The following is a 23,208-nucleotide window of genomic DNA, read 5'->3' as shown; positions in this document are numbered from 1 at the left end:
GCCAACAGCCTTCTTCTTTTTGCTCTTTCCTCTTACCAAACTCAACCCTTAATAACACTGTCTTCTCCCCTTTGTCTCCAGTGTTTAATTTTTCCAGCTTGTGCTCAAACCTAATTGTCCCATTTATTTGGTCAGCTTTAATATACTGTAATAACCTGTAGAGAGCGCTAGGTCACTTCCTCGAGGCAGAGCAATAATTGCTAAAACTGGTTGGTGGGGATGGGGAGAGGGGAGAGAGAGAGAGAGAGAGAGAGAGAGAGAGAGAGAGAGAGAGAGAACTTTTTAATGGGTTCTCAAATTCCAATTTTATCTTCCTAAATACTACTCTTTGACGTCATCTCCATTTTTCCCAATTATTCTGAGAAATCTCAGTGCTGTTCCCTTGCCTACAACAAAGCTAATACATGGGCAGAAGAGTGGCGTTCCCTGGAGGCCCAGCCTGCAGTGAGGTATCCCATGGCTCAGCTCTCCCTGAGTCCTACTGTTGTTCATACTTTGGAAGAAACTCACCTTGCTGTGGTGTTGGAGCTGCACCCAGCCTCCATAGCCGAACCTCTGCAGCGGGGAGAAGCACAGTTAGAGTCAAAGAGAAAAGACCAGGCTGCAATCAAGGGGCATGCTTAGTGCAGAAGATCCTGAGCTCCATCTTTCAAGCATTGCCTTCCCATTTCCCCCATACTCATGTATCGCCTATTTAGTATTTACAATTAAATTCACTTACATTTTTCCTTCAATATATTTATACAAGAAGAAAATTCTGTTGTCTCAGCAGTGCTGGTTTTATCTTTTCCCCTAATGCAGCTTGAATTTTTAAAATGAAGATTAACATGAAAAAATATTGTTCACGTACCACCTAAAATCATTTCACAGGCTACCAGGAGTACATCGCCCCTAAGGACCACTCTTTAGGAAATACACTGCTTTTCAAACTGTGGGTTGCAATCCATGAGTAGATTGTGATATCAGTTTAGTGGATAGGGACTCAAACATTTTAAAACAGGAAATCATGTATGTAGCAGACGCTGTTGGTGTCCCGCTCATATCCCTTCGCTTTGACACTTCTGTGCATGCCAGCCCACCTCCATCAGCCAGCGCCTACATTTCACTGGCTGAGGGCTTTCCCCTGGAACCTGCTTTGATCAAGCCATCCTAGTAGGTCAGAAGTACTAAGAAATTAGCCTCCTGCATCCCCTTGGCCCAACAGCCCTTAACAGATAATTGAGGGTGTTGTATATAAATACACTGAACACACCGTACCCCACCCCTCGGTCAGGATAACGCAGAGATGAGGCACACATTTTGCTCTGGAATACAAACCTTTCACTGGCTGCCCTGTTTTCCCTGTCTCACTTCCTCACTCTACTGGTGTTTCCTGGGATCACCTCCAAAGCAAACTACTTGCATCTGAATCCTTGTCTCAGGGTCTGCTTCTTGGAAAACATAAGAGAGTAAAGGAATGGAAAGGAATAGAATAAATTAGAATGTCTCCCATGTATTAAGTAATGGTTTCATAACATAACATTTTTTCTTCCCATTTAATGTATATAAATGTTTATACTGAGTCACAATATAAAATAGATTTCTGCCTGGCGATCATTCATAAAAACTGTGGAAAGCCACCGACTGAAAATGTAGGTAAATATGACTCAAATAACTATTGACTTTATCATGTCATATCATACTGCATCATATCATTATTCCTTCTTCACGCTTTCATGGAGTCCCATCTATGACAAGCGTTACTAGGGCAGAGAAAATAAAAGTGAAGGATAGTTCCAGCCCATGTGGAGCAGAGTCTTGGGAGGTTAAGGCTGGGGTAGGCAAGGAATTGAAGGGCCACATCATCGCCTGTGAGACTCACTGTCACCGTGATGCACAGGTGCTCTGGGGGCCTTGGCGAGGGAGCTGACCTAACACCTTGGGCTGCAGTATTGGGAGGGAGGTTGAAAAGGTAGTCCTGGGGTCAGATTGGAGAGGATCTTCTAGTGTTCAGGATTTCCATGCTTCCTGCATGGCTCTCACAGTGTGGTGTCAGAGGGAAGGAATGGAGGCAGGAGACAGCTACATGAGGGAGCTCCTTAATGGCTCTGAGTTGGTCAGCGGTGATGGGTCAACGAGTAAAGCAAGCTGAACATCAGCTCAACCTCTCACTTGTGGCTGGATGAGGCCAGGGTACAGCAGTTGGTTCTCATGCCATGGTGCAGGGAAGTTGTCTGTAGGGAGTCAGGTCTTGGTGGACCCCTTTCCTAGCTCCCTTCACCACTAGACTGAGGGGAAGGTCTGGGCCTGGGCCACGGTGCAGCATAGAGGTGTTTGTGTCTCTGTCTGTGCCTGGGGTCTGCCTCAACAGCTTCTTAAGGTTTGGATTAATTCTATACCAGTCTTATTCCACCCAGGTATAAGGTCTGTTCTTGAGTCCTAGCCCCAAATAATCATATTACCTTTAGAAATCTATCTTCTGTTTCCTCCCCAGTGACATCAGCAGAACTGGTTTTGCAGGCTGGGCAGGCAAGAGCGCTCAGCTTCTCCTCTCTGCACCCAGCCTTCTCCTTTGCTTGTGCCCTCAACCCCTGCTCTCACCCTTCATGCATTCAATACCCTGGTACTTTTTCCTTCTTTTCCCCTGGAAAAAGCTGCCAAGAGAGGTATGTTGGGGGAGGAATGGAATATGACCTTAATCAGTTACACTTTAGAGTAAACTTAAGACTATGTGCTTTTAAACTGGAAATTTGCCATTGAACTTTTATCCTTAATGTAGAAGAAAAGGTTTTATTTCCTTCTTTCTCTACTGCGTGCTTTCTCCTGCTTCTTCCTCACTCTCTTTCTTTGTTACTTTTTCGTAATTCTGTAAGGAACTGTAACCCATATGTTAGCAGGTAGAGAAGTATTCCATTTGGGGAAGGGTGGGGAGGTAGGAAAGGCAGAGCAGAGGGATCCTCCCTCATGCAACAAGTCACTTACAAGGCACTTGACTTTGTTGGCATGAAATGTCTCCGAGTCACTGTTTCCTTATGTGTATTAATGAAATGAGGCTAACAGGAGTGGGGGGGACATAAGTTTTTAGGGGAATTAGCTGAGATAGTGCATATAAAGCTGCTGTCACCAGGCCTGGCCAGTGGACAGGGCTTCATTCATACTAACAATGATGCTGATGGTGATGGTGGTGACAGTGGGGGCACTAACTGCCATGGTGGAGGGAGTGAGGTGGTGGTAGTGGTGTGGCTGAAGTAGTGAGTATGGTGGCAATGGTGGTACCCGTGATGGTGATGGTGCTAGCAGTGACAGCCATGGTGATAGTAGCAGTGGGGATGGTGGTAGGGGTGGCAGTTGTGGCGACAATCTTATTCCAACCCAAAATAGAATACCCTGGGGTCAGAACTAAGGAGAGCCATGAAGAAAAGAGCCTTTTGTCACTCTGTGTCCCTCCCTCCCTTTCCTGGAAAGTATAAAGTGCCAATTTATCTCACAGGCCCCTTGCAAAGACCCAACTTATTTAGGGCAACTTTATTCTTCTCCAGGTCTGTGCTTAATGTAGCCCTGCAGTTCTCATCCTAGGTTGAGCTGAGCCTGGGGTCTAAAATTTATGACCCTGGGAGTGGTTTTGGTTCGAGCATATGCCAGGAAGCATCTATAATCTGAAAGTGTTTGACTGACAATAACCAGTGTCTCACAGCATTTATGAGCATGCCAAATAAAAAACAAATTGAAAACATTCAAGGAAATTCAGTTTTATATACAAGAGATATGTTTCTGAAATGGGCATGTATGAATCAAAGTGGATGAACTGAATGACACTGTTAATGTCTTGAAGACATCACACCTCCATGAGGTGAATAATGAGCCTGGGTGATGAAACCAGATATTTATCTCCTCAGAAGGATTTTCTAAAAATCAAATGATGTCTAGGATTTTGTCTTCTAAAGCCTTATATCGATCAAGTGCAATTGCTAACAAAAGAAGTTGTAAGCATATGATTTTTAAATTGGAGGACAGAATTTTTTGCTCCATTTATAATTAGAAGAATCTTTGCAAGCCCTGCTATTGGGCAGACAGTAGGTTGTCAGTAAGGCCTTGCTGGAGGAAAAAGCTGAAACTGTATCATCCTCATTGTTGCTGTGAATATTCCATTGCAGATCAACCTGAAACATCTTTCACCACGGTTTCTTGGGCCCCACCTCCTGTTTGTGACAGCAGAGAGTGTGTGGGTCCTCATTCATCAGAAACAATTTGATCAAGTATCCCTGAATCCATTGTCTTTATATGTCAGATACGTTTTTTTTCAAAGACCCTACTTGTAACTCTGACTAAAATTATTATTAGCAAGTGAAAATGAAAAGACTTCTCAAATCCCAGTCCTTTGTCATCATTAATTAAACATCACTTCAGGTGTGTTGATTCTGCTTTTCCGTCTCTTCATTGTGCAAGAAGGTCAAGGTTATTCCAGCAGCAGTACTCTCTTGGGCCAGTTTTCTCAAGGTGGATGTGGTGGTGGGGAGGCTCTTGAGGGACCATGGTGGCCTCTCATAGCTCTGGGATTCTAGGTTCATTTCTGAGTCTCAAGTGTCTCATCTGTCAAGTGAATAATATAAATCTTATCTGCATATTTCACAAGGTTTATGTAAATTATTTCTCCCTCTGTCTCTCCCTGGAAGTGCGAAGTGTTATGACTATAATGATGGAAATGATGTAGATGGTGATGATGAAGTGTATCAGCTGTCTGCTTGCAGCATATGAGACTACTACATAAGAAGAAACCTGGTTTGGAATCAAAAACCAAACATCTTATGTTCTCACTCATAAGTGGGAGCTAAGTTATGAGGATGCAAAGGCATAAGAATGACACGATGGACTTTGGGGACTCGGGGAAAGGGTGGGAAGCAGATGAGGGATAAAAGACTAAAATTGGGTGCAGTGTATACTGCTTGGGTGATGGGTGCACCAAAATCTCACAAATCACCACTAAAGAACTTACTCATGTAACCAAACACCACCTGTTCCCCAATAGCGTGTGGAAATAAAAATAAATACATAAAAATAAAAATAAAAAAAGAAGAAGAAACCTGGTTTATCGGGACAAAATTCCTCTCCCTCTTTAAAGCAATAGCTGGTGATAGAAAGGAGAGGGAGTTTGGAAGCCGGGAAGTCCAAGATCTGGTGAGAACCGGCTTCCTGGTTCTAAGATGGTGCTTTCTTGCTGTGCCCTCATGTGGCAGAAGGGGCGAACAAGCTTCCTTGGGCTTACTTTATAAGGGCACTAATCTCACACATGAGGGCTCTGCTCTCATTACCTAATCACCTCCAGAAGGCTGCATCTCCTAATACCATTGCCTTGTGGACGAGGGTTTCACCTGAATTTTGGGGGGGACATACACATTCAGACTGTAGCTCTCTCTAAGCCTCAAAATCCTGTCTGCACAAGGAGGTGTATGCCCTGGAGCTTGGAGCCCTGCTTGGAGGGTCGGTCATGCTAGCTAGCTCTCTCAGTGGGATAGTACAGGTGGGCGTTGTCCTCTAGAGACCACCGTGGTGGTTTCCAAAGCATTTCATGTGGATATTCTTTCATACTCAAATAGAGAAAAAAGCTGTAACAGAGGAATTAGTGTTTTTTTTTTCTAGGTATAGATTATGGCTATTTTAAAATACCAAATACTAAAATTTGGATTTTTCTAAAACTCTCAGATTAGGGAGTATAATCTATTGCTTCCATTACCTGTATCACAAATTAATCAATGTGTTCATTGCATCATTCATCAGGAAAATACTCATAAATGAGGGGTAGAAAGTGGTAGGCACCATAAGATGTAAGAAACTGCATGCAGCTTCTAAACAAGGCAGATGCACTCCCACAAAGTAACTGGTGCATTCCCTTCATGAAATCATTAACATTGTGAAGTGGTTTACACTTCAGTAAACTATGATGAGGACAACAGCACTCAGAACAGCATGTTCCTGTGTAAACATGTAGAGTCCTTTTAGGAAGAGCAGGTTGAGAGGTTTAGCTTTTATCTTTAGCTGTACATAGGATAGGCTTTCAAAGATTTTATTTTTCAATCCACAGTTTCTACCACCTATCTTACCTAAGATACCAATGGACAAAGAAATACTCAAGATAAACATTCTTTGATGAGACAACTATGAGAAGAAAATAGTTTCATCTATTTGCACAATGAACCACATTTAATTCAAGTTTGGGTTAATTCATTTTCCCTCACTTGGGATAAAAAAGTTGAAACATTATCGGTGGTGTGAAAGTACTGGCAGATGCTGAAGATTGGGTAAAACCCGATATTAAGCCTGAACAAACCTCTAGCCAATTTTACATTTCCTTCATGTTCCTCACCTTCCTCTTTTTATATTCATTCAAAAGTTCTTAATGACAAAAGGAAATTTCCATCTTTAGAGAAACACAAAGAATACTCTCTTAGGAGATGTCATGGTGCAAAAGCTTCATGTCATTTATTCTAGGATTTTTTGATGTACCTACTTCCTAGTTCTTCAGGACAAAGATTTATAGAATAAAGAACATCAAACAGCAAAGGTTTCAGGCAGTGTCCTAAAATAGACTAAAAAAATTCACAAAGCTATCTCTTGGTGCTTCTAAAACTTATTTTAAACATTTTGGAAAGGAGATATATTTTAGAAGTCCTCGAAACCGATCACATTCCATTTTTAATAGTCTTTTACTTAAAATTGTAACTTTAAATTCTGTAGTTGGCATGTGTCTTCCCAGCAGCTGAATATGTGATTTTTAAAAAGGTAAATCTGCCTTACTTAAATTGTCCAGATATTTTAAAGAATGGTTCATTTGAGGGGAAAAAAGGGATTCTGAGAAAGCACTTATTTCTTTAATCCAATGTTCTTTCAAAATAAATATAAAAGTCATTTTTAAAAGCTAGAAAATCAGAACTACCAAATAATTTAACCCCCTCGCCCCCCACCAAAGCAGATAAACTAGACATCTAATTCCACAAAGAAGAGAAAGGCATTGAGAAACTCTGGAGAAGTTTCGGAAATAATTCAGCAATTAATTACCATTACCTTTTTTAGATCTGGCCATTCTTTTGGTAGAATATGACTATGGATGTCAATTTTCATCTCCACAGGATCAGAGAAGCATGTAAGGAAAGAAGTTTTGATATCAAGAGACCTTTGTGAAAACTGTGGAGTTAATTGATTTACTTGGTTCCTTTACAGCCACCTTCAGGCAGCAGTCAGTAGGCCTGCCCAACCCAGTCTAGGTCCGTTAGAACTGCTTTATTAAAGTTCAAAGTTCTGTTTATTTGTTAACCAAGCTTTGGTTAACCAAGCTTTATTTGTTAATCAAGCTTTGGGTCAACACAGTTTGGTAGTCAGGACTCTTGGCACAAAACTTAAAAAAAAACCAAAAAAACCAAAACAAAAAAAACTGTACTCAACTGTATGAGGTCAAAAGCACAGCAGGATGCTTTGACTTACAGCAGGTAAAAAATTGACTAATTTTTCATTTTAAATATTTTAACTTAGTTATACATAGTTAATAATTAAATAGTTTGTAGTTAAAAATAAAACCATGCAGAGGGCTTTTACAGAAAAAGGATAGATCCCTGACTCACCTTTTCTTACTTTTCCTTGCACTATTCAGAAGCAGCCAGTTTTTATGATTTTGCTTTTTGTTCAGTTAGTTACTCCCATATCTTTAAATAATATTTAACAGTTGGCTTGTTCATGAAAATTTAACGTGTTGAAAAGTTATGGGGAGGTTTCACATTTTAAATCACAGAAAGAGTCCACTCTTCATATATGTTTTTTCCTCCAGTGCCTTTGTCTTGGACTCATCCATTCATGCATTTTTTTCTTTTTTTTTGTTTTTTAATTTGAGATGCAGTCTCAGTATATTGCCCAGGCTGGTATCAATTCCTGGGCTCAAGCAATCCATCCACCTTTGCCTCCCAAAGTGCTGGGATTACAGGCGAGAGCCACTGCACCCAGCTTCATTCATGCATTTAACAAACATTTATGGAGAACTGCTATGTGCTGACGATGTAAGGTTGACTGAGAGAAAGATGATACATATCCTAAAGTGTAGGGAAAAGAAGATAGTAGCCATTTCCATTTAGCATTATCAGAGCAGTCAGGGAGGGCTTCCAATACTGCAGAAAGTGGGGCTTATGGTCATGCCTTTAAAGAGAGCCTGGAGTAAAACAGCACTTGATTGTTCTGTGTTTACCCTTTCCTCTTCCTGGACAGCTTAAAATGTTCAAGGGACCCCAGGTCCCCTGGCAAACCCTTAAACCTGCCTTAGATGCTCCCTTCAGCTCAGACTCCACAATACATAAATTGAGTAGTCAAAAAGCTTCCTTCTGTAATTCAGCTAGATTCTGGATAAATTATAACAGACAGCTTGAAAGAAAATAAAGGAAATCCTTAAAATCCATTTTTTTAGAAGTTCAGTGAGCTAAAACTGAATAAGTAAGCCTTAAACTAACATGGAGGCACTTGCTAATACTGAGTAAGTAAGTGCAAGCACTTTTAGAGCACTCCCAATGGGCCAGGCACTGGTCCATGAATTTTAATAATATCAGTTCACTTATTACTCATAACATTCCTGTGGGGGAAGAACTAGGACCAATATTCATTTTATAGAAGAGGAGACTGAAGCACAGAGAAGTAACTTGTTCATGGTTACACAGTAGTGTGTGGGAGAACTGGAATTAGAATCCAGACAGTGTGGCTTCAGACTCCTAGAGATTTCAGGATTAATATCCCACAAGGGAATGGGAGATAATAATATGGGCTTGTACAAAACTGAAATGCCCTCATTACACTAAAAGTCTTGAAGGGTCTAGACCCTTAAGGGAAAAAGTAGTCTAGAAAAAAAATCCATTGGCCAAAAAGAGGGGGTCTGTAATGAAACCTGTCTTCACTATGAGGGGAAAAAAAGAGAAGAAATAACAATTTTCTCTGAGAATTTCTTTGAGAATTACTATTCAAGGTCACCCACTAAGATTTTAGTTAAAGTGGTACTAGGTTGCCAACTTAGTACCACTCACCTACTTCCTCCCACCCTATCTTAGTCAATTTAGTGTTGCTTTAATAGAGTACCTGAGTCTGGATACTTTATAAAGAAAAGAAACTCATTTGGCTCACAGTTCTGCTGGCTGGAAAGTCCAAGAACATTGCACCAGGAGCTGTTTGGCTTCTGGTGAGGGCCACATGCTGAGGCACAACGTGGTAGAGAAGCAGAAAGGTATGCAGATGTGTGCAAAGAGAGACAGGACAAAGGAGGCTAATGAGTTTTATAACAACCCACTCTTGGAAGAACTAATCTATTTCTATGAGAATTAATCCAACCTCAAGAACTAAACCAGGCTTGTGAAAAACTCATCTTAACAGCCTAATCACCTCTTAAAAACACCACCTCCCAATGCTGCTACATTGGCAATTATATGTTAACATGTTTTGGTAGGGAGAAATTACATCCAAACCATAGTACTACTTTTGACCAGAAAAAGGAAATGTAAATCCTCCCTGAAGAAAAACATCCCAATTCTGTCTCCTCAGTATTGCCACAGATTAAGCACCCCCAACAAAGTATTGTCTCACAATAAAAAAATTCTACACACATGAGGAAAAAAGTCACTATGAGCAGGAGTCCACAGATATAATAAATAATAGATTTAAACCTCCAAGAAGGTTTACCAAGTTTGAAAATGAGCAAAATGAAACTTTAAAAATGAAATCAAAATAATTTTAATTTAAAACTCAGTGGACAGGTTAAACAGCAAAATAGATGTAGCTAAAAATAGAATTAATGAAGTGGAAGAGAGACTTTCACACAGAGATGAGAGAATTAAGCATGTGTAAGGCACAAAACACACAGGTTAGAATAAGAAAGTTTAAATAGAGTCCAACTGGATTGCTAAAATAGAGGAGTCAGAAGTTGGAGAAGAGATATTCCAAGAGATAGTAGCTGAGAATTTTCTAGACCTAGTGAGCCAAGAGATCCAGGAATCAAAACCTGTATCAAGAAGAACTGACAAAAATTCATTTGTAGAAACCTTGTAGTGAAAACTACAGAACATCAAAATAAAAATAAGATCCTTTCAGCTGTTAGAGAGAAAGAAAGAGAATGCCTCCAAAACTCGGGAATTAGACTGACAGCATACTTCCTAGAGCAATAATGAGATCCATAGGACAATAGGATAATATATTCAAAAGGCTGAGAGATGCTAACTGTGAACTTAGAATTGTACACCATGTAAAATTTTAACAATGAAGGAAGAGTAAAGACATTTTCAGATAAAAACTGAATTTGCTATCAACGGAGCCTCACTTAAGAAATTTTTAATGACGTACTCCCAAAAGAAAAAAGTGACTCCAGAAAGATGGTCTGAAATACAAGATTGAATGAGGAACAAACAAACTGGTAATCTTATAAGTAAACCTAACTATATTAAGCACTACTACTGCTACTACTACTACTACTACTACTACTACTACTACTGCCTGTTTTAAGGAGTTAAGATGTTATCCAAAGCAAAATATTATCCAACCACATCTTTGGCATGCCATTCCAACAATGAATCTCCGAACTCTATCATCTTTTGCAATCTGGATAAACTGAGAGTTTCTTAAGTCATTAAGTCCTGGTTCCTTTCAGTTTACCATTTTATCAATCTGTCTTTTCCTTTTGCATGTACTATAAACAAGAAGAAACCAGGATGCATCTTTAATACTTTGCTTGGAAATCTCAGCCAAATATCCAGTTTTATCACTTACAAGTTCTGATTTCCACACAACTGTAGGGAACACAATTGAGCTAAGTTTTCTGCCACTATACAACAAGGATTCACTTTCCTCCACTTTCTAACATGTTCTCATTTCCTTCTGAGCCCTCACCACACTGCCTGCCTGCCTGCCTGCCTTCCTTCCTTCCTTCCTTTCCTTCCTTCCTTCCTTCACCTCTCTCTCTCTTTCTTTCTTTCATTTTGAGATGGAGTTTCGCTTTTGTTGCCCAGGCTGGAGTGCAATGGCATGATCTCGGCTCACCGCAACCTCTGCCTCTGGCCTTAAAACGATTGTCCTGCCTCAGCCTCCCGAGTAGCTGGGATTACAGGCATGCACCACCACACCTGGCTAATTTTTGTATTTTTAGTAGAGATGGGGTTTCTCTATGTTGGTCAGGCTGGTCTCGAACTCCTGACCTTAGGTGATCCACCTGCCTTGGCCTCCCAAAGTTCTGGGATTACAGGTGTGAGCCACCGCACCTGGCCCACATTGCCTTTAATATCTGTGTTTCTACTGATGGTATGTTTATGATGATTAAGGCGTTCTCCAAGACAATATAGGTTCTCTCTACCAGGCTCCTCACTCCTTTGAGCCCTCACTGGCAGAATCTTTAACATCCATATTTCTGCTAACAGTATCTTCAAGGCAATCTAGGATTTTTAGTATTATTTCACCCTCTGCCTAATGTCCAATTCCAAAGCTGCTTTCACATCTTTATGTATTTATTACAGCGATACTCCACTTTCAGGTACCAAACTCTGTATTAGCTTCGAATTGCTGTTGTAACAAATTACTGCAAACTTAATGGCTTAAAACACATGAATTTATTCTCTCATAGATCTAGAGGTAAGAAGTCTAACATGGGTCAGCAGGGGTATTTTTCTGCTGGAGGCTCTGCAAAAGAATGTTTCCTTGCCTTTCTAGCTTCTGGAGACTCTCTGCATCCCTGGCTCCTGCCCCCTGAAACCCGTCTTCAAAGACATTGGCATCCTCTAGTCCTCTCTGCTTCTATCATCACCTTGCCTTTTTAAAATTCTAACTCTCCTGCCTCTTTCTTATAAAGGCCCATGTAACTACACTGGACCTACCTAGGTAACCCAGGATAATCCTTACTTAATTACATTTTTAAAGCCCTTTTTACCATGTAAGGTAACATATTCACAGGTTCTGGGGACTATGGTGTGGACATCTTTGAGCAGGTAGAGGGGGACATTTTCAGCTGTCCCTAATTAGGCATTGTAAAATTTCCAGAGTAACTACCAAAAGAATACAAATAGAATATATAACTTAAAAGCCAGTGAAGTGGAAAATGGAATAAGAAAAAAAATTAATTCAAAAGAAGGCAATAAAAGAGAAAAAAACCCATAAATAGTAGGGCAAATAGAAAGCACAAAACGAAATGGCAGAAATAACAAAATCCAGCTATAAGGAACACATTTAAACTATAAGAGTACACAAAGTTTGAAAGCAAAAAAATTATAAGAAATTAAAAGTAGCAAATTCTAACCAAAAGATAGCTATGATAGGTTTTTTGGTTTTTTGTTTGTTGTTGTTGTTGTTGTTCTTGTTTATTGAGATGGAGTCTCTCTCTGTTACCCAGGCTGGAGTGCAGTGGCACGATCTCTGCTCACTGTAACCTCCATCTCCTGGGTTCAGGCAATTATCCTGCCTCAGCCTTCCGAGTACCTGGGATTACAGGCATGTGCCACCATGCCTGGCTAGTTTTTATATTTTTTTAGTAGAGATGGGGTTTCACCATGTTGGCCAGGCTGGTCTTGAACTCCTGACCTCAAGTGATCTGTCCACCTCAGCCTCCCAAAGTGCTGGGATTACAGGCGTGAGCCACCGTGCCTAGCCGCTATGATAGTTTTTTATCATAACATTTTATGGTAGCAGGAACATATGTCAGATAAACAAGACTAAAAAATGTAAATCATTATTGAGACAAAAGAGGACCACTATATAATATATAGAGGACCACTATCAATATAATATATAGAGAGGACCACAAAATAATATATAGAGGACCACTATAAATAATATAGAGGACCACTATAATTAAAATAAGTAATAATTCTAAATTTGTTACAAATTGCCTCAAAATATGTAATGCACAAATACACACACACACACACACACACACACACAGACATACATCACTTAACAACAGGGATATGTTCTAAGAAATGCCTCATTAAGTGATTTTTGTCATTGTGCAGAAATCACAGAACACACTTACACAACCTAGATGGTACAGCCTACTACACACCTAGGGTAGATGGCATAATATTGCTTCTAGGCTACAAATCTGGACAGCATGTTACTGTACTGAATGCTGTAGGCAATTGTAACACAATGGAAAGTATTTGTGTATCTAAACATAGAAAAGGTACCGTAAATACACAATATTAAAATCTTATTGGACTTTTTTTGTATTTTTTTGTAGTTTCTGCATTTTTTTGTATATGTAGTCCATCGCTGACCAGAATGTCCTTATGTGACACATGACTGTATATATGTATATATATATTTGACAAATTTTCCAACATATGTCTTTCAATTATTGGTAAGTCAGTCAAATAAAAATTATCTACAAGCAATGGCAGCAGAGTGTCCCAATGCTGGAGAACCACCAAAGAACCTCAAAAGCATTCCACAAGAAAAGCGGAGTGCTTTTTAAGCTCCAGCCTGGCCCACAGGGCTCTAAGCCATCTTACCAGAGAGTCAGTCAAGTAACAACGTTTCTGTAGCCCTCACATGTCCTCCCTCTCCCTGCTTTGACCCTGCTAGAGAAAGAGATCAAGCTTAGAGTGGGGAAATGCCAGTTAGGGAAGGAGAAGAAAGATTCATATGCTCATTTGCAGGGAGAGAAGCCTTACCTTCCCATGAGGATTGAAGAGATTCCTAATATATTGTACTGGGCATTTTTACTTTCTGAACAGAGACTTGGCTTTCAATTTAAAGCAGCCTAAAAGTGAGTAGAAATGTCTTGGATGATGAGTTGATTGGGTGCAGCAAACCACCATGGCACACATTTACCTATGTAACAAATCTGCTCGTCCTGCACATGTATCCTGGAACACAAATTATATTAAAAAAATGTCTTGGGGGCTACACAGGTTTTCATCCAGAGAGAGGAGAAAGACTACTTTCACTAAGCAGAATTAAAGGGAAAGTGCGAGATTTAAAAAGTTGTGTATATGACTACCTTTAAGGTATGTTCAATGTACCTGTAACAGAAGAAGAGAGGATTGCTTTTAGTTTTGCTCATAAGGACAGACAAACCTTTGGGCTGAATGGGCAAGAGGTTAGATACAGAGTTTTTGTGAGCAGATAACACTGTTTCCGTTCCCACTGTAACACTAAGGAAAGTGAAAACCAAAAGGAAAATTGTATAAGATCTCATCTGTACATTAAAAAATGGAATTATAAATCAGATGAGCTTTATACTGCACATTCCTTTGTGGAAAAAGGCAAGAGATTCTTACATTATTCAGTAGTTGCACTGGATAAAAATAAAGAGGTTTAGACCATGTCTGAGAAGCTCCTTCCTCTTGGCCCTAATCCGATGACTGTGAATCAGCTCAAATACCAATGTTTGACTTTTGACTCCACTGCTTATTAGCTGGATAGCCTTGGGTAAGTTATTTAGTCTGTCCATAAAATTAGGATGATAATAGAACTGATTTTATAGAGTTGTAGTAAGCAATAACTTGAGTCATATAAAGCTATCAGCTCTGGATTATGCCTGGCACATAACCCAATTATTATTATTATTTTGAGATGGAGTCTTGCTCTGTCGCCCAGGCTGGAGTGCAGTGGCGTGATCTTGGCTCACTGCAATCTCCGCCTCCTGGTTTCAAGTGATTCTACTGCCTCAGCCTCCTGAGAAGCTGAGATTACAGGTGTATGCCAGCACGCCTGGCTAATTTTTGTGTTTTTGGTAGACATGGGGTTTCACCATGTTGGTCAGGCTGGTCTCAAGCTCCTGACCTCAGGCGTTTGATCTGCCCACCTCAGCCTCCCAAAGTACTGGGATTACAGGCATGAGCCACCGCGCCTGACCAATCCAATTATTTTTTAGTCTGTCATATACAAAGACTGGCTTGAAGTCTGCTATCAGTTTAAGAGAACTTGCTTCCCCTTTCTTGGATTATATTATATAAGAATCCTGGGTGATCCAGGAATATGGGGTTGGGGAATGCCCTCTGTGGTGGTCACCATGATTGTGTTTTCCCTTGGCCAGGTCTGTGTGATCCACTTGAATGTGGGAGCTCCACTGGTTGAATGGACCACTTCTGGAAGCTCCCATTCCAAAATGGGATTCCTTACCTTGACATCTGCTCCTCTTCTTGTGTTCTCACTCTCAGTGGATGATACACTCTCCAAGCCAAACTCCCCCATCTCTGCCTCTCTCTCTCTCTTTCCACAATCAATAGATCACCAAGTCTGTTTATTCTAATCCCATTGCATTATCATAACCCCTTTTTATAGCAACCCTGTTTCCTTGTCTCTAGTCTCACTTTCAGGCCCTCATCGTCTCACTCCCGGATTTTTAAATTATCTACTAATGGTCTCTGACTCTAGTCTTGGTCCACAGTGATTCATCCGGAAGATTCTCTTGGCCAGCATGTGATCTCACTAAAATACGAAATGATCACATTTCCTTCCAGTGTAACACTTTTCATGGGTTCTCACTGCTAAGTCCAAGCATTTATGGGAAATAAGGCCTCCAATGTACTTCTCCACCTCTCTTGTCTCTGTGCTTTTACACTGTGCCCTATCCCTCAGTCACAGGAAGCACTTTGTGCCTAGCAAATGCAGTACATTCCCCCTTCTGTCTTTATTTATGGCTTCCTTGGCCTCTGATGTCTGGAATGACCTTTGCCTGCCCTTCTTTCTGCCAAAGTTACTCCTGTCCATTACTCAACATTTAGTTTAAACATCACCTCCTCTGTGAAGCCTTTCCTGACTACTACCATCCCCAAATGGTAAAAGGGACCATATCCTCCTGGAAGAGTTAGTTGGAGGAGTGGGAGTACCAATGACCTTGACAAAGCAGTGAATAATTTCAATTTCATCTTAGAAGATACCAGAGTCCCTTTCTGCTGCCTTTTCCCAGTCCCTAGCTTTTGATACCCAGAGACCTCTTAGTCTCTTTCTCCTCCTTATCAATACTTGCTACGGGAAAGGAGCTGGTTTCAGTCTTTTGCACTTGAGTTTGAATTTGTCTATATCTGGGCATTGTTGAATTAAGTTTTTGAGTAAACACCATGGGGACAGGGGTCATGTTTATCTTGGATTACATTCTCAGTGAAAAGCAATTGAGTAGGTGCTTGCGATGGTTCATTTTGTGTCAACTTGGCCAGGTCACACAGCACCTAGATGTTTTGTCAAACATTATTCGAGATGTTTCTCTGGGGGTTTTTAAGGTGGGATTAACATTTCAATCAATAGACTTTGAGTAAAAGTGTTTACCCTCCATAATGTGGATGAGCCTCATCCAGTCAGTTGAAGGCCTTTAACAATCATGTGAGCCAATTCCTTATAATAAATCTCTCTCTCTGTCTCTCTCTCTCTCCTTATAAGTACACACACACACACACACACACACACACACACACACACACATTCTTATTGGTTGTGTGTCTCTAGGAAACCCTAATACAGTGCTTTATAAATGTTTGATAAATTTTTGATGAACGAATTAATCATTAAGTAAATCGACATGAATATGTGGGTAAAATGTCCTTTCAGGAACATTTCTATCTAAGACTCAAGTGGAACTGCTATGTAAGAGATTTCAGCCCTTATTCAATATCATGGCACCTGGAGCAACAGGTGCCATTCCCTGTGTTTCTTTGAACCCTCTGGCCCTTTCTATATTTAGTCAATTAAGTGATAAAGGGTAAAAACAGAAGCCAGCTGTTGGGTTTTGAATTTTAAAAGCCTCACTTTCAGATGGGCATGGTGTCTCAAGCCTGTAATCCCAGCACTTTGGGAGGCCAAGGCAGGAAGATCTCTTGAGGCCAGGAGTTCAAGACCAGCCTGGCCAACATGGTGAAACCCCATCTCTACTGAAAATACAAAAAATAGCCAGACATGTTAGTGCACGCCTGTAATCCCGGCTACTCAGGTGGCTGAGGCAGGAGAATTGCTTGAACCTGGGAGGCGGAGGTTGCAGTGAGCCGAGATCATGCCACCACACTCCAGCCTGGGCGACAAAGCGAGACTGTCTCAAAAAAAGCACCTCACTTACAGTGGTCAGTGGGAAGACTTTGAGCCTTAGACTTGGGAGGAACCAGGGTTGAGACTAAATTTTCCCTTAAATAAAACCTTGCAGACCAGATAGAGGGGAGTCAAAGAACAGAAGGGAACGTATGGATGCTATGAGTCCCTGAGGAGGGCCTCCCTGAACCCTGCCTTCCAGGGCCAGGCCTCAGGATGGGGTGGGGAAAGAAACCCCAGGTGAGCCAGGGGATTTTGACCTGGTAGTAGAGGGAATCTGGGTCAGCAAGAAAAAGTGTTGAATGTTGTATGTGGACAAAGAAGACTTTAGATAAGTGAGCAGAGTGTCTGAGGCTCAGCAAGGCAAGACAGGTATAGAGTGGTCCTAAAAGAAGAATAACAGTAGCTGAAAGCTAGCCAGCCATGAAAGGGATTTGGAGTGAGGAGTGAGGGAGGACCCAGCAGGCACCTGTGTGTGTTGATGATGGGAGGAAAATGTTTTTGCCGATCTAACCTAGACAGTGACCCAAACCAGATACCACCTCTGACTGCTAATGCCGTGGGCTACAAAAGAGAGTAAGAGAGAGTCTAGGATAATGATTTAGAGCATGAACACTGGCATAAACTTACAAATCTGTTTCTTTGGGTACTTACTTAATTCTCTATGTATCAGTTTCTCCATATGTAAAATAGGACAATAATAGTAGAACCTGTCTTGGGCTGTTGTGAGGATTAAAGGAGTTAAGTCAGGGAAAGCATATGAAACAATGGTTAGTTAGTGGCATATAAGGGTTAGTCATTGTTTTTCATGTTATTATTGTCACATAAGCCTGCCACAATTTAAACAAAACCTCAAGGAAAATGTGTGGGTAAAAGAAACCCTGAAATAACTGAGATTATGTTTCTGCCATCTGATGACATGGATTTGTATTAAAAAATGAGGGGTATTATAGAAAAGTAGAAAAAATTACATTTTGCACATATTTGTACAATGACACACCTGAAGTTTTTGCAAGCGAATTAGGAATTCCAGATCTCATTATACAGACAGGGAGTTTTTCTTTGGAAGGTTGGGATTGATAATCCCACTGGTATATAGGCCATATTATCAAGGGAGGTGAGCTGCTCAAGGACCCATGGAGTGATGGGGACCAGGGGACAGGTGAGGGTTAGCTCAGGGGGACAGGAAGTGATGGAGATCAGAGGACAGGTGAGGGTTAGCTCAGGAGGACAGGGAGTGATGGAAATCAGAAGATAGGTGAGGGTTAGCTCAGGGGGACAGGGAGTGATGGAGATCGGAGGACAGGTGAGGGTTAGCTCAGGGGGACAGGGAGTGATGGAGATCGGAGGACAGGTGAGGGTTAGCTCAGGGGGACAGGGAGTGATGGAGATCAGAGGATAGGTGAGGGTTAGCTCAGGGGGACAGGGAGTGAGGATCAGAGTACAGGTGAAGGGTTAGCTTTGGAGAGGAGGGATCATCTCTCCTTTTGAGGGTGAAGGAAAAGATGGAACTATATAAGGGGGCCATGATGTGTTAACCTGAAAGCAATCACCAATCTAGAGTTGTCAGTACCTATGGTCTTTCCAAGGTAGCAAGTGAAGTCATCCACTGAGACAGAGTTGGAGATTTACAAAGCAAGGAATAGCTTTAAAATGGCATTTGAGTTGCTTGCTAGGTGATGAACATCATTAGGGCACCAGTGTAGCTGGACTTTAAGAATGTTTAATGGACAACCACTTGGAAACACACAAAGAATTTTTTTTTTTTAAATCTGGAAGAAAATGCAGCCAAATGTATACTGTGGTTCTATTAGAGTAGTAAAATTATGAACGAGTTTTTGTGTCCTTGTTTTCCAAATATTTTACAATAAAGTTACTACACTCTGATCATTTGAAAGATTTATAAAAGCGTATTTAAAAAGAATTTGTGATGTTTCACGTTGTCGCTGTTCTCAAAAGTCATCATCACTAATGCCATCCTTGACCATGAAACACAATGGTTTATCTTCTCTGAGCTGTTTTAGTCATAATCCAATGTTCTCATCCCATTCTGATAACCTAGACATACCTGTTTGCTCGAATAATTGAGTCAGTAATCCTACAGCCCTCCACATTCTACTCTAGTTGTCTCCTGAACTCTTTTAAATCAATTGCAGGAACCAAAAATTGAGATTCAATCCAGGATCCTCTCTGACTGTGTTAGCTTTGCCAGATCAGAGTAACCTAATAAGGCTCTGCAATTGTGGAAAGAGCTAGCTATGCCTACTGGCATCCAGGAAAAATGACTGGCTCACCTTAAATCAGGTTTATGAGTGCCAACCTAAAAACTAGTGGTGCACTTGAATTTTATTCATCTTTTTTCCACCATGACTTTGAATCAGGAAGCAGCTTTCCTCTGACTAAGCCTCTTCATTCCCTACTGCCGTAATCGATGACTAATTCAGAAATGAGGTGGTAGACATTTACATAATGGGAGATTATGTGCTATTCATTCATAATGACAATGCTAGGGTTGTCAATCATGGCATACTCTTACAAAGCTATGGAGGGGAGAGGCAGAAATAAATGAATGGGAAATTAACTATCTGATGTGTGTTTTAAAAAGAATGAACCTCACTCTAGACTTATTCAGAACTCTGGTGACAGAAAATAACTCTTTTTCTTGTAAGGTTGAGGGTGGGTTGGGCAAAACCAGAGGTTCTCAATCTTAAATACCAAATGTCAATCACTTGAGAGAACTTTATCCACCTCTCCCCTTCATCCCTTTCTTCCCCTCCCACGGTTGCCAGAAATGCCTAAATTTGAATTTCAGACGAATAATGGATAATATTTTCAGTATAAGGTGTGTCTCGAATATTGCTTGAGATGTACTTACGCTTAAAAAAATAATTCATTATTTATTTATTTATTTATTTATTTATTTTATTTTTTTGAGATGGAGTCTCACTCTGTCACTCAGGCTGGAATGCAGTAGCATGATCTCAGCTCACTGCAACCTCTGCCACCCCGGTTCAAGCAATTCTCCCACCTCACCTTCCCGAGTAGCTGGGATTACAGGCTCATGCCACCATGCTTGGCTAATTTTTGTATTTTTAGTAGAGACGGGGTTTCACCATGTTGGCCAGCCTGGTCTCGAACTCCTGACCTCAGATAATCTGCCCCCCTTGGCCTTTCAAAGTGCTGGGACTACAGGCCTGAGCCACCGTGCCTGGCCAAAAAATAGTTCATTACTTATCTGAAATTCAAATTTAATTATAGTTCTATATTTTTATCTGCTAAATCTGGCATGTACACACCCCAAACCACATTCAGAATTAACAGGTGTGAAAGTTGTCAGAAGCAAAATGGAGTCACTTGTGTCAAACTCTAACAAAAAAATAAAGCTGGGATTCTGAGAAGGGAGGGCCCTCAGTGCGCAAATGCCTGTGATAAGAACTGTTACAAAGACTCTCAGAAGGGCTCTTATGCACATATACCTGTAACAAGAACTTTAGTCAAGGACTTCTCAAATTGCAGCTTGCTACCTAAGTCACAAGGACGTATTGTGACTCAGCTTGCTACTGAGTCACAGCTAGCTGGACGTATGGAACACTTGCCTGACACTGTCTCCATAATGAATTGGCATCAACTCCTGTGATAAGCCCCTGTAACCAGTGTTCTTTCTGTCTCAAAACAAATTATGTGTAATTTTCCCTTTTCCCTTTAAAAGCTTCCCTTTTGCCTTAACCTCTTTGGACATGTTTACGGTCCCTCTAGCCCATATATCCTGGATTTGCAAATCCCCTGTAGGGTTCCTGATGTTATTTAGGGAGAGACAGTTCTGGTAGTTTTTTTTTAAGTTCCTCAGGTGACTCTAATGTGCACCAAGATTCTGAAAAGACTGGGCTAGACTTTAAAAGATGTCCTTTGCAGCTGGGTGCAGTGGATCACATCAGTAATCCCAGTGCTTTGGGAGGCTGAGGCCCGAGGATCTCTTAAGGGCAGGAGTTCAAGACCAGCCTTGGGCAACATAGCGAGATCCCCTCCCTACAAAATATTTAAAAAGTAGCTGGGCATGGTGGTGCACACCTGTATTCCCAGCTACTTGGGAGGCTGAGGCAAGGAGACTGCTTGAGCCCAGGAGTTTGAGGCTGCACTGAGCTATGATTGCACGATTGCACTCCAGACTGGGTGACACAGTGAGACCCTGTCTCAAATATATATATACACATATATATACACACACATATATATATTATTTATGTGTGTGTATATATACATATATATATGGTGTCCTTTGTAGGCTCAGGTTGGCAAAGGGCAAACTAAAAACAGCAAAGAGAAGGCTGGGAAAATAGCCATGGGATGAGTACACTCATTCCAACTCCTTTATTTACTTATTTATTTATTTATTTATTTGAGACGGAGTCTCACTGTCACCCAGGCTTCAGTGCAGTGACGGGATCTCGGCTCACTGCAACCTCCGCCTCCCGGGTTCAAGCGATTCTCCTGCCTCAGCCTCCCAAGTAGCTGAGATTTAGGGCATGTGCCACCACATCTGGCTAATTTTTGTATTTTTAGTAGAGATGGAGTTTCACCATATTGGCCAGGCTGATCTCAAATTCCTGGCCTCATGTAACCTGGCTGCCTCGGCCTCCTAAAGTGCTGAGATTACAGGTGTGAGCCACTGTGCCCGGCCCCAACTCCTTTTTTTAAAATAGAATTTTATAATTATATTAAACATTTATGTAAAAGATGTTTCATCTTTCAAGAAAGTTTCCCCTATTTCCCTATCTTTTCTATCTTCTTCAGAGCAATAAATTGTATTACTATTGCATGGACAAACTGCTCCATTGTGTTGGACAGTAATTCTGTCTTTGTGTTTGACATCATTATCACCTCCAAAACTGCACAGTCTGACCGCACTGTTTCATGGTAAAATTGTACCCCACTCAAATGAGAAGAGCCCAAAGAAATTAGAGCAGTCATCAAATTCATATGAATGAATGATAGACAACTAAAGATTTTATGAGACTGACGTGCTACCTACTGCGCTCGGGAGGCACCCGACAACCAAAGATTTTAAAGTACTGAATTAGAAACAGTGTCTAAATCACAAGCCTTCCATTTGTCATATTGTTAAAATGGCAGATACAGAAATGAAAGCTATATTAATGAAAATGGAATTCAGAAACGAGGTCCTTAAATACAACTAACTACATTTTAAATATACCTACCATGTATTTCCTGATTCGTAAAAGGTAAATATCTAAACTACCTTTCCTGAGTTCAAGTCTCAGAGAAAGAGGTCAGAGACAATTAAAAAGAAGGTGATTCATATTACCAGGTCCATTTTTAAAACGATGAGATCCTTTGGAAAAATCGCTTCAGTTTTTCTTTTTATCAGAGATTTTTGTTGGTCCTTTTGTTGGTAATCCATTTACGTCTAAACCTTTACAGTCTACTTGGCCTTTATTTTTATCATTGGCTTCTCATACAGCTTTTCTAGGCCATATATGACTAACAAAAAGGGAAATCAGAGGGTACATGTATGACTCCAGGAATTTTTTGTAGATCCAGGGGTAAGTTGAAATGACAGTACAAGGAATGTATACCACTGTCCCAGGCTTGAGCTCCTAAACAAGATATCACTTTGGAAGACCTCTAGACTTCAAATCAGCTGGCTTTTCCCAAGCAACAAGCCTCCCTTGATATATAATAGTTTGCTGCAATCATGAAGCCCAGATCACCTTCAACTCCTTTAAGGTCGTCTGTTTTGTTATCCTATATTCTATATTTGCTATAACTTATTGAAGAGAACACTCATGGTACCTGCTGCACCCACAGCCCCTCTTGAAACTGCCAACCTCTGGCCCCTGCTGAGTGGACAGTTCCAGGTGGTTATGCAGGCATGCCTGGCTGTGTTGTATATCAGTGACCCTCCTTGCCCCTTCCAAACTGTGGCTACTGGGCCTGGGACTGACTGAACCTAAGGGAAGCACATCACCCAGGATGGTCAGTTTAATGTTTGTACAGTGATTCATGAGGTGATATGGTAACAAGAGCTCTGCCCAGGCAGAGTGATGATGATTAAATTAGGCCAGACAGGTTCTCTCTTTGTGTACTTTATTTCTGGATACAGGGCATCAGGTGATCAGTAATAGAAGAGGAATCAGTTGGGTCAGTTGCTCTTAAAATTTAAAGGGCATTAGAATGATTTGCAGAGCTTACTAA

General features: G+C 40.9%; 1 protein-coding gene across 7 annotated transcripts in view; it reads right to left on the bottom strand.

Moving 5' to 3' along the window:
• ACMSD (aminocarboxymuconate semialdehyde decarboxylase) overlaps positions 1–7,216 on the bottom strand; it is a 63,602-nt gene extending 56,386 nt beyond the window's left edge. Inside the window, exons 1-3 of one of the 7 annotated variants that reach the window (XM_054477830.1) lie at positions 7,039–7,100; positions 1,318–1,430; positions 511–555 (exon numbers count right to left, since the gene is read on the bottom strand). Coding sequence is in view for 1 of the 7 variants with exons in the window: in XM_054477829.1 (XP_054333804.1) it covers positions 511–555; positions 7,039–7,095 (102 nt within the window). In the remaining 6 variants the exon portion in view is untranslated. Of the gene's footprint in view, positions 1–510; positions 556–1,317; positions 1,431–2,441; positions 2,608–7,038 lie in introns of those variants that run through there. The other 6 variants (XM_054477831.1, XM_054477834.1, XM_054477832.2 and 3 more) reach the window with 6 other exon arrangements.
• Between the last annotated feature and the right edge of the window lie 15,992 nt (positions 7,217–23,208).

Source organism: Pongo pygmaeus, chromosome 11 (assembly GCF_028885625.2).
Source record: "Pongo pygmaeus isolate AG05252 chromosome 11, NHGRI_mPonPyg2-v2.0_pri, whole genome shotgun sequence".
NCBI classification, from domain to species: domain Eukaryota; kingdom Metazoa; phylum Chordata; class Mammalia; order Primates; family Hominidae; genus Pongo; species Pongo pygmaeus.
Note: the sequence above shows the minus strand (reverse complement) of the source record. Positions and strands in the feature narration are given on the sequence as shown.